This window comes from Salvelinus namaycush, chromosome 9 (genome assembly GCF_016432855.1).
Source record: "Salvelinus namaycush isolate Seneca chromosome 9, SaNama_1.0, whole genome shotgun sequence".
Lineage (NCBI taxonomy): Eukaryota > Metazoa > Chordata > Actinopteri > Salmoniformes > Salmonidae > Salvelinus > Salvelinus namaycush.
Window position 1 is genome coordinate 26,824,512 of NC_052315.1, and position 12,088 is coordinate 26,836,599.

The following is a 12,088-nucleotide window of genomic DNA, read 5'->3' on the forward strand; positions in this document are numbered from 1 at the left end:
CTTCCAATAGAGGATTTAAATAGTAACCTTTAAATAACACTTACCGGAACAGACATCTTGTGATGTGTTGTTAGAGTAGGCTATGCCTCTATTGACTACAAAAAAAATGTATAGGTTATTTAAGAAGCTGTAGGCTACTTTTTCAACAACAACAAAAAAGCTATTTTCTTCAGGACGCCTTCGATGTCAGCCTTTATTCCATCTTTTTCCTTTAAAATGCATCTACGTCAGTGTCAGTTCTCCGTTCAGGTTGAGTTGGGAATAAATGTCAGGGATATGGTGGGATTTTCCAAGCTAGGAGCAGCCCACCAAATGCGGCGCAGTCCAGCTCATGAACGTCCAGAGCTCCCGTCTCCAACACACCGTAAACACTCTCCTCTTGTTCTTCTATGTCACACGTTTAGTTAATTTTATCAATAATCCAATGTAAAATATAATTTTTTAAATCGCAACTTTGCGTTCAGTGTCAAACAGAATGAAAAAAAGATTGTCTCCAGTCTTGCGCCTGCTGCGTGTATCACTGCTGCTGCACGAAAGACCGCTGCGCTCTATACGGTTCTAATGAAACCGTCAAGTTTTGTTTAAAGGGATGGTCTCCCGTTTTCCACCATCAAAAAGAAGAGGCTGCAATAAGATTAAGGTTTTTGTCGTGATAAGGCCTGCCCTACCTTATCATGTTAAACTCATGCTCTCCTAAATAAATCTATTGAAATATATGCAGAATAATTTCTGAGCTCCCCAAGGTTACCACTTAAAGGGAATGTCTACATTGTTGTCGGCTATCGTGGGTGAATTGTCCAATAGGCCTAGATACACTTATGGTCATGTATCCACATCTGAAGGTTAGGATGTTGTCAAATGTATTGCACCAATTAATGTGAAGTTTAATAACTGGAAAATATACCTATACAATAAAGTGGCCTAGGTTGAAGTGTAGGTTTCTTTTGAAGTGATTTTGGGACACCTTTTGCACAAATCACCTTATGCACTACTCTATGATCAGCCTCTCTCCAAATGCATAAATTAACACTGTGGACCATAAAAAGCACTTTCATGGTAGGAAATAAGTTGTGCTAAGAAACGATGACAGTGTACAGGCAACACCTCAGAGAAGGTTTTAGTAATCATGCATTGTAAGACTTTTTATGAAGATGTATGACCCCTTTAATTATCCGGACTAAATAACAGTCAGTTTGATGCATTGGGAGACATAACATTATAAGCCTTGTAATAAGACATAACGGCTCAAATATGCTCATAACAACTTATAAAGAAGTGTTACCAAAGCCTCTAGCAGAGCTTTTAGTGTTTGGATAGCAGGGAGGGGAAGGCATCCGGACCATTTGCTCCTGCTGTTATTTGAGATTCTTGTGTCAGTGATTATAATTATCCTCCCAACGGTGTTGGCTTTTTAAAATCAACTTGAAACAATGGTATTTGGTGACAGACAGCTACACATGCCTGGAGGTGAAGACGTGAAATGTGTGTCAGATATATCAGGCATTCCTAGCGGCAAACTAAGGCTCACCCAACCACCTATATGTGGAAAACCACAGGGGGGCCTCTTTTAGAGGTTAAATTGGGATTTTGTAGGAGTTTAAGCCAGGGTCAGAGTGTGGGTAAAGATTTGTATTTCAAGTTAATGTAAGTTTTGAGATGAGGGTTAAAGGTTACAGTTGCAGTTGGTTTTTCACACTATAATAAGACTTCCTTCCCTTGACAAAAGCACAGCAACTGTATATAATCTAAATCGTTATTTCCCAGCCAACTCTCTCTTCCATACTCCTTTAACCTGTTCTTTATCCATCCTCTTTGTCTTTCTTCCAATCTATTTTTACGTCACGGTCAAGCACAGGTTGTGCAGATGAGAATAGTTCAACTACCACCTACATACAGGTGAGGTGAGAGGTGAACAGTGGTCAAGTTAAACTGAGCATAAGAAACGGTGACAAAGTGAGTGAGTTTAAAAGGCATTTGCAGGGTAACAGCCATGGTGGAAGTGAGCACAGTGTAGGAAGGAGACAAGCTGGGAGAATTACTTGGGGCTCCCAAAGTCACTTAACCATCCAAGAGAAGAAACAGAAAATAAATAAGGGCAGGTGTATTTTAATAAAAATGATGACTTGCTCTCCACAGCTCTGGAGAGTGCACTGGTCTCTCTCTCGGAGTGTGTGTGGGTGCGGGAGCAATTGAATAAAGATGAGGATGACTGCTCATCTGCTTAGTCTGTGAGAAAGAGAAAGGAGAGAGAGAGAGAGAGAGAAAGAAAGGAGAGAGGGAGAGAGAGGTGTGTGTAACAGCAGTGTAGAATAAATCATGCAGGCCACTGCAGGCCTAGTTTCGGCTGTGGTGGGTGCTGGTGTTGGTGGAGGAGCCTGTACAGAAATGTCAAATCAAATTATATTCATCACATGCTTCGTAAACAGGTGTAGACTAAAAGTGAAATGCTTACTTACGGGCCCTTCCCAACAATGCAGAGAGAGAAAATAGAGAAATAATAGAAAAGTAATAATACTGTAAATAAACAATGAGTAACAATAACTTGGCTATATACACAAGGTACCAGTTCCGAGTCGATGTGCAGGGGAATGAGGTAATTGAGGAAGATAATGTACGTACATATAACTAGGACTAAAGTGACTAGGCAACAGGATAGATAATAAACAGAGGCAGCAGCAAAAGTTCAATGCAGATAGTCTGGGTAGCCATTTGGTTAACTATACTGAACAAAAATATATAACAGAACATGTAATTGTTGGCCCATGTTTCATGAGCTGAAATAAAAGATCCCAAAAAGCTAATTTCTCTCAGATTTGGTGCACACATTTCTTTACATACCTTTTAGTGAGCATTTCTCCCTTTCCAAGATAATCCAGCCATCTGACAGGTGTGGCATGTCCCAGAACCTCCACATTCGGCTTCTTCACCTGCGGGATCATCTAAGACCAGCCACCTAGACAGCTGATGAAACTAAGGAGTATTTCTGTCTGTAATTAAGCACTTTTGTGGGGGGAAAATAATTCTGATAATTCCACTTGCTCCCAAGTGGGTGGACCTATGCCCTCCGAGGCCCACCCATAGCTGCACCCCTGCCCAGTCATGTGAACTCCATAGATTAGGTCGTAATGAATTTATTTCAATTGACTGGTTTCCTTATATAAACTGTAACTCAGTAAAGTCGTTGAAATTGTTGCATGTTGCGTTTATATTTTGCTAACTATTTAGCAGTCTTATGGCTTGTGGGTAGAAGCTGCTCAGGGTCCTCTTGGTTCCAGACTTGCAACAAAATCAAATCAAATCTTAATGGTCACATACACGTGTTTAGCAGATGTTATTGCGTGTGTATCGAAATGCTTGGCATCGGTACCACTTGCCGTACGGTAGCAGAGAGAACAGTCTATGATTTGGGTGGCTGTAGTCTTTTACAATTTGTAGGGCCTTCCTCTGGGCCGTACGCACTACCCTCTGTAGCGCCTTGCGGTTGGAGGCCATGCCATACCAAGTTGCCATACCAAGTCAAGATGCTCTCAATGGTACAGCAGTAGAACTTTTTGAGGATCTCAGGGCCCATGCCAAATCTTTTCAGCCTCCTGAGGGGGAAGAGGCCCTATTCATGACTGTGTTTGTGTGTGTGGACCATGATCGATCCTTAGGGATGTGGACAGCGAGGAACTTGAAGCTCTCAACCTGCCCCGTCAATGTGAAATGTGCCAGTGATGAAGCAGAAATGTAATGCAGGAAGCACATACGCACTGGGGAGCCTGCTGCCTGCCTCCTACATCGGCCTATATAGCCTATAGGACAGAATAACCTCCATCCAAATATGCAACTGTTTGTGTACTGTACGTGAGTGTGTTTCTGCATGTCTCTGCAGGCTTTTCATGTGTCAGAGAGAATCCCTGCTGAAGGGAGAGTACAGTACACAGGATCTCTTTATCTAAACCGGCTTATATAAAATATAGAGTAAGCTTTCGTCCGGTTACATGAAGCAAAATTAGAACAAACAAATGTACTGAGTGAGTGAGTACCCATGGGGATGCAGGGTGGATCCCTATAACTATGTAATGTAAACAAGTCAATTCCCCTCTTATGAAGGATGCACAGGCTTCTCCTCCTTTCCCCTCCAACCACTCAGGCATGAAACACAGAAGTAGTGAGTGGAGGGGGCCTGGATATAGAGGAAATGAGGTTGAGAGATACTGTGTGAGTGGTGGAGTCCTCTGACCTCCTTATTTAAGGCATAGCAGAGTGGGTAAGACGGGAGACATGGGGGATGGGGTTAGGGGTGTAGGACTTAGGGGGTTGAGGGAGAGGGCAACAGTTGCATTAGGGGAAGAGGGGGCAGGGAGGAACAGGTTATGGTGTAATTGTAGTGTTTCTGGAGACAGTGGTCTGGAGAAGGGAAAGCCTTAGAAGGTGGAAGAGGAAGGCTGGAATATAAGGCCTTGGGGAGGTCAGGGGTACAAATGAGCAAAACAATACCATCTGTACGAAAACAACCATTTCAAACCAAATAGCGTGCTTTATTCAATGTTATACAGTTGACACAGTACAGTACCAGGACAACAACATCACACAAGTCCAAATTCTGACATAATAACACGAGACGTTATTATTCAGACACACTTGAAGCCCATTCATTTAACAACCTGTAACTAAAAATAAAGTCCCTGAATTAGCCTGTCTGTGTGAGTGTCTGTTACTGAACAACCATAAAATTACCTTGTAATAGGAGCCGTGTCATTACGTTGGGAGAACAGTAGCACACGTTGAGGAAACGCTCAGTGATCCTCTCCCCTCTTAGCTCAGGTTTAAGAAGCAGCTAAGCTGACATGTTGATAAAACATAGATCTTTCATCGTGCATCATGTCAGAAAATGTGATAGTTATTGGTATAACTAAGGTACATCAGAGAGTGAGACAAATCTTCTCCTCAGATTAGCTGGAATTTATCCAGAGAAGCGCAGTCCGCACAACAGGGAGGTGAAATGCAATCAACTTTAACTCTTCCAATGAACAGCACACCAAACCGAATCACTGCAGGAGGTGTAGAGGGATGGCACAAATATCTGAGCAGTGTGTGGATTCTTCCTCTTTCCCGCTCTCCTCCTCCCTTTCAAGTCAATGCCAATAACAACTGATTCAGAGTTCAGGGTGTGGAATCATGACTGTGCTGCTCATTCTCCTCTTCTCACTCCTGGAATGCTTTCCTTTTTCCCCTTCATCCTGGTGATGATGATGACAAATGTTTAGTACAGGAAAACCCACACAGCCATGTGCTGAGGTAAGCAGGTTAACACTGCCACCACACCTCTCATAGAGGTAGGAAGACACAGTCAGGGGTCTGAGTCTAGGTGATTCGGGTCACACGCAGGTCCAGGAACAGATGGAGATGTAATGAGAGCGCTGTGTGTAGATTGGGAATGTGAAGTCTGACGCAGGTCCAAAAACAGCAGGTAGCAGGTACTGTTGGCCATTCCAAACACATGGGCAGTCCAGAGGCCAAGTACTGGGAAGAGAAATCATGGGAGGGAACTGGGCAGGCATGTTCAGAGTGGTGCGCGCGCATGTGTCACAATTGTTAGTGTACCTCCTCCATTATTCCTTGTCATCGCTTCATGATGTTGCCGAGACGTACTTTCTTTTCCTGCTCAAACTGCCGGTGGTCAACTCTCTGCAGGAAATTCTTTTTCTCCACATATCTAAAAACCAACAAACACAGAAAATAGAATTACTAACACACACATAAACATCCAGCAGGAGATATTACAAAGCAGGCACGCAAACACACTGCTCCTATAGAACAGCCGTTCTGGGACAAGCATGTTACGCAAGGTCCTGGCTCATTGTTATAGTGAACACCTGATAGCATGTTAGCACTAAGTGCACACACACAAGTAAATTAGTTGATTGACAACTCTCTGGCTTATTACAAGCATCTTCGTCACACAAATGCAAATTTAGTTATCAATACCTCAGCTATTCAAGTGTCAACTACAACAGTCAACTAGAACAGTTGACACTTGAATAGCTGAGGTATTGATAACTAAATCTGCATTTGTGTGATGAAGATGAGTGTAATGAATCCCTAGGTGGTAAGACAGAGGGGCTGTAGGTGTCCCCAATGGCTGTTTAACCCTTCTTACCCAGCAGGAGCTAGGAAAGTAGCTCTTCCCATATTTTTTTCCTTTTCCTTCTCTCTCTAAGCACTGCCTCTGCCTAGCACACTAGGATCCATATCTCTACACACAAGGGACAGTTTGAATGAAATACACCACTGTACCCACAGTTATCCTCTAAACCCAAACCCGTTCCCAGAGATAGGAAGAAGCCAGCTCCCTCACGGCTCACACCCACCACTGGTTGTTCTCTGGCCCTAGATCAGAGAGAGGGAGGCCTCATCACTGGCCCCCCAGTCTGTGTGTGACCCCCGTGGGAGAGCCGGCCCAGGGCGTAGCCTGACTATGGGGCTGTCTGGAGCTCCGAGAACAGCTCTGCGGCCTCCCAGTGTGGCCCAGTGGACCGCCTACTGCAGTCTCTTGCCCAGGCCCCTGGCCTCCGAACCCTGTAGACTGACTCCCTCCACACAACCACATCCCTCCCAAAGAGATGGAAAAACACAGGAGAAATTGAGGTACTCGGAGAAAGCAGCAATTTAGCTGTCGGACGGGTTGTATTTCTGAACCTTCTAAACTACGGTCTTTACTTCATCTCACCACTGTCTAGAGAGGCTGAATATAGAGTGAGACGGTCTCCTCTCTCATATCTTATACTGTAACACAGACACAGTGGTGGGTAGTGTGACATCTCTGCCTGCATGGTTATGAGCCTCCTCTACTCTCAGCAGGCAGTGACGGAGTTAATCATCCCAATGTTACTAGGGCTGCTCTTAGCAACGGGCAATGATGTCATGCTAGATTAGCATCCCCAGGGGAGTATGAACCCCCCAAGTGCCTGGCTCTAGTGTAGACAAAAACATGGGATTGGAGAAATGAGAGAGCTAGCTCCCACCTCACACTGAGGAGCGCTGGGTAGCCATGGAGACAGTTGCAGGCTGGGTAATTATAATGACTGGGTAATTATCATACCCCCAAGACATGCTAACCTCCCCTGCTATTGGTAATGGTGAGAGGTTAGCATGTCTTGGAAGTATGATCTTTGACCCTCTGTAACTTTCTCACTCATCATTATTAACAATTCATTCATAATTATCCGTAATCATGGTAGCATCCACATTAAATTAATGTAGAAGTGTTTAGGAACATATAATATTCTTATTTATTATATAAAGTGAAAATACATTATTTACCATTCATTATTATTGGGCACAAAATAATCTGAAACAACCAAAATGAACTGCAAATGCATCCATCAAGTTTGTAGTGTGACAAACTTAATGTAATCTTTGCGTGCTAAGAATATGGGACAAAATACTAAACTTTTGACTACTTTATTTATAAAAATCTTTAATCATTTTGACCCCTAGCTTTTTAAGAGAAAAAAAGTATTACTTGTTAAAATAAATCTCTTTCTCTGAACAATTGTATTAGTATAAAATAATATACACTGAGTGTACAAAACACTAGGAACACCTTCCTAATATTGAGTTGCACCTCCTTTTGCCCTCAGAACAGTCTCAATTCGTCGGGGCATGGACTCTACAAGGTGTCGAAAGCGTTCCACAGGGATGCTGGCACATGTTGACTCCAATGCTTCCCACAGTTGTGTTAAGATGGCTGGATGTCCTTTAGGTGGTGGACCATTCTTGATACACACGGGAAACTAATGTGAGTGAAAAACACAGCAGCGCTGAAGTTCTTGACACACTCAAACCAGTGAGCCTGGAACCTACTACCATTCCCTGTTCAAAGGCACTTAAATGGTTTGTATCGCCAATTCACCTTCTGAATGGCACATATACATAATCCATGTCTCAAGGCTTAAAAATCCTTCTTTAACCTGTCTCCTCCCCTTCACCTACACCAATTTAAGTTGATTTAACAGTAGACATCAATAAGGGATCACAGCTTTCACCTGGTCAGTCTATGTCATGTTCCGAATGTTTTCTACACTCAGTGTAATTTCCCTTTTTTTTTTTTGCATACAATATTGATCTGTATTTGAATTATTTATTTTATACAATCATTATTGCTCATCTTTATCAACGATGTCAATCATTTCAGACCCCACTGTATATCACCTGACACCTCACAGTCACCACTCAGCAAAATATGGAGACCCTGTTGATGATGTCATGACTTCCCCGTTGGCCTATCTGACAGAATTAGGTCATCTGATTCTGCGCCCATTCTTCCCACCCAATCTACATATGACCACTTTGTTATAATTTGGCATCTTCAATTTCTCCGTCATATGTTCTCCACAAAGCAGGTCACCTTCCTATGGGTGAACACTTGAACTTGGCCTAAATGTGTCAAACGCCTCAAGGTTACTTCAGTTTACAGTGGTAGATGAGACAAGACATATAGCGTGCTGAGTAGTTGTTGTCTACACACATGACTTTTGAGTGCAACACTCCAGAGTTCCCCTCAGGTCTCACTGTCAGTAATGTCGGGCACTGATGTTAGGCCATGTCTGGCTCGTAGTCAGCGTTCCAATTCATTCCAAAGGTGTTCGATAGAGTTAAGGTCAGGGCTCTGTGCAAGCCAGTCACGTTCTTCCACACCGATCTCAACAAACCATTTCTGTATGGACCTAACTTTGTGCACGGGGGCATTGTCATGCTGAAACAGGAAAGGGCCTTCCCCAAACTGTTGCCACAAAGTTGGAAGCACAGAATAGTCTAGAATGTCATTGCATTAAGATTTCCCTTCACTGGAACTAAGGGGCCTAGCCCAAACCATGAAAAACAGCCCCAGACCATTATTCCTTCCTTAACCACCTCCCACATACTTTTGGTCATGTTTTTATTTGTATTTTTTTAAATTTAACTAGGCAAGTCAGTTAAGAACAAATTCTTATTTACAATGACAGCCTACCCATGCCAAACCCGGACGACGCTGGGCCAATTGTGTGCCGCCCTATGGGACTCCCGAATAACGGCTGGATGTTATATAGGCTGGATGGAGTGTATCTGTTCATATCCAAGGTGGGCAGTGAATATGTACCACTTTAGTGTACAGTAGGTGTCTACCAATAGTCCTGTGGTTGGCTGCCCTGAAACACTCACATGTACAGCAAACACTCACTGCGTACAAAAGGAACATAGGGCAAACGCTTCTGTGTATGTGAGTGGTTTCAATAATGTGTCCAAAAAAAGATTTACAACCTGCTCTAGACTGTGTTTTGCCATCTCTGCTCATTAGCTTTCCTGTGACGCAGGAGGAGAAGGGACCAGCAGCCAGGCTGCACGGCTCATCAGTCAGACAAAGATGAGGATGGAGATAAGAGGGGGAGAGAAAGATGGAGGGGGGGCTGTTAAATGATTCATCTGTTCAACAGTAACCTTTTGGAAAGAATAATGCTACTGCAGGGCCTCTGACAGCAGAGGGGAAATCCTGCCTGTGCTGGGAGAGGAAAGGGAGATGGACGCCAGTGGAAGTCATGGGTGTCAGGTGCTGCTGGTATTCTGAGCAGGCATGCAGACAGACTGCTTCATAGCTACAGGTCAGGCAGGGGGATAAGGCTGGACTGCTGCAGAGCTCAGTCAGGAACAACCTGCCTATCATCACAAAGGACTTGTCTATCAGAGATGATCTTTCTGTCTATCCAGAGTCCAACCTGCTAGTGACTACTGTAGATAGATAGAGGCCACTGGTATCAAAGATGTGCTGTTGCTCAGGATTAGTAGTAGATAGGATATGGGTCCAGTCCACCAGGATAAGGCTGGTGGGTAGAGGCAGAATACTTTTTAACTGATCTATCAGTTTCCCTGCCTCTCTATGGTGGAGTGGTGTTGCAGAACACTATATGGCTTCGCTGGTACTATTAGAGAGAGACTCACCCTTCTTTGCCTCGGTTGTGGATGGCCAGCTCGTCCCCGATGCCCTCCTCATCTTTGAAGGCGTCCCAGTCCATCTTGGACTTCTCCAACGTGCTCATCTTCTGTTTCTTCCCCCCGAGGCGGTTCAGGATGCTACCCATCCCTGCAGGCCTCTTCACACTGAGGAGGACACATATGGACATTACACACTGACAGAGAATACAGACACAGGGCTGATGAAGCTGGCAATTTTCGCCCAGCCTCTTGTTCAGAAAATGGGAGAGAAAAGGGATGATGGAAGTTTCAAGGGAGAGAAATAAATGAAATCACCACAAGCTCTAATGCTCACAATGAAGATAATGGAATAATGGGGCAAGGGAGTGAATGAGCAGAGAGAGATGAGAAAAAAGGAATTGGGGCAGTAGGGAGGAAATAGGGATAGATTTCAGATTATAAAACCTAACAAAATAAAATTGCAGTTATTCTTCTAGCAGAGTATTTCAGCCCATCAGCTTGTTTCTTTGTGCAGCTGTTTGAACAAAGACATCAGTCCATTTTGAATCAGAAGAAAGTCATCCTGACACTGAGGTTTCGCTTGGCTGCAGTAATGAAATGTTAAACGATGTGTGCTTAGAAATAGCTGAAGACATTAGACTGGCTCTGCTCTCTCTCCACCATAAGGGAGCCTAGCGGGAGGAAGAGGGCCATCAGACATTGGAGGGGGGGACTAGAGGGTGTCAAGGGTCCAAGAATTAGCACTTTCACACTCAGGTGAGTCATAGTACAGGTCCCTTCAAGAGGAACAGACTCAAAATGTTTCATTATTGCTTTCCTCTCTGTGTGTGCATCTGTGTGTGTATGTGTGTGTGTGTGTGTGTGTGTGTATGTGTGTGTGTGTGTGTGTGTGTGTGTGTGTGTGTGTGTGTGTGTGTGTGTGTGTGTGTGTGTGTGTGTGTGTGTGTGTGTGTGTCAGTAAAGACAGGGTGTGTTTAACAAGGGCGTCTCCTATCTCAAGGTTTTTGTGGATCACCAGGAAAGGGAAGTGACACTGAAACGAAGGTCAAGAAAAGATGACATGGCAGGCCACACCGTTCCACACGCACACACACACCACACACACACACACACACACACACACACACACACACACACACACACACACACACACACACACACACACACACACACACACACACACACACACACACACACACACACACACACACACACACGAACAGCCTCCCGCTCTGAACATGTTGATAACAACCCTGTTAATATAGAGTTCCAGCTCATTGGAAGTGTGTTGCAACAAGCTGCTCGTAATGTAATCGACCGTAACAGGCTGCTATAAGATGACAAGGCAACGTGAGGACCAACACACACTGGAAAACACATACTAATCAATCCAGCTGGAGGTAGGGCCAACGACAAGCCTGTATCACTAACACACACTCCAATATTGTCAGTATATTGCGATTTAAAGGGCGGTGGTGAATTTACAGGTACAGAGAAAAGGAGGAATGAGAGGAAAAAGAGAAATCTCTCTAATCCACACACAGGCAGATACTTCTCTCTCTTTCCATAAAAAGGGTAAGGATTATTTGAAGAGAAGCAAGGCTAAAGTCTGCCTGACAGAATGCATTTGCCATCTGTGTCGGCGCTGTCAGCATCGTTCAGAGAGAGGAGCACGGCGTGCAACAGAAACGCGAGGGGGAATTGGACTTTTCTTCTACAATGTTTTGTTTGTCTGTCTTGCTGTGATTCCCTTCAGGAACAGATCCATTTCCTCCAGAATAGCAGAACGCCACACATACACGTCTTATCCTACCAACACGCAACACACCCAAACTCCCCTCCACAATACACACTCCCTTAGTAATGTACTCACACACACATATTGCCACACACAGACACACACCTGCTGACTGAACATGTCACATAAGCCCATGATTACAGACATCTTTCTGCCAGCTGTGTCCACTGAGCACTGTTCCCACAGCAGCCTAACATTGGCCAGACTAAACATCCAAACAGCCTAGTAGCCTACACATGCATGCAGCCATGCACATGTACGTAGACACACATAAGTGCATTCATGCACATGCGCTCACACACATACAGATGTAAGATCTTAATTTGACCTATA

The 12,088-nt window shown here is 44.1% G+C and overlaps 2 protein-coding genes across 3 annotated transcripts in view; both read right to left on the reverse strand.

The window, feature by feature from the left end:
• Window positions 1–524, reverse strand: part of LOC120053907 (breast cancer anti-estrogen resistance protein 1-like) — a 116,141-nt gene extending 115,617 nt beyond the window's left edge. The window contains exon 1 of the mRNA XM_039001209.1: window positions 45–524. Within this exon, the coding sequence (XP_038857137.1) occupies window positions 45–56 (12 nt within the window). The 5' untranslated portion in view covers window positions 57–524. The remainder of the gene's footprint in view (window positions 1–44) is intronic.
• Window positions 525–4,498: 3,974 nt separating this feature from the next.
• Window positions 4,499–12,088, reverse strand: part of cfdp1 (craniofacial development protein 1) — a 70,464-nt gene continuing 62,874 nt past the window's right edge. For both annotated transcript variants that reach the window (XM_039001213.1, XM_039001212.1), the window contains 2 exons: window positions 9,964–10,122; window positions 4,499–5,701 (listed from right to left, as the gene is read on the reverse strand). In XM_039001213.1, the coding sequence (XP_038857141.1) occupies window positions 5,608–5,701; window positions 9,964–10,122 (253 nt within the window). In that variant the 3' untranslated portion in view covers window positions 4,499–5,607. The remainder of the gene's footprint in view (window positions 5,702–9,963; window positions 10,123–12,088) is intronic.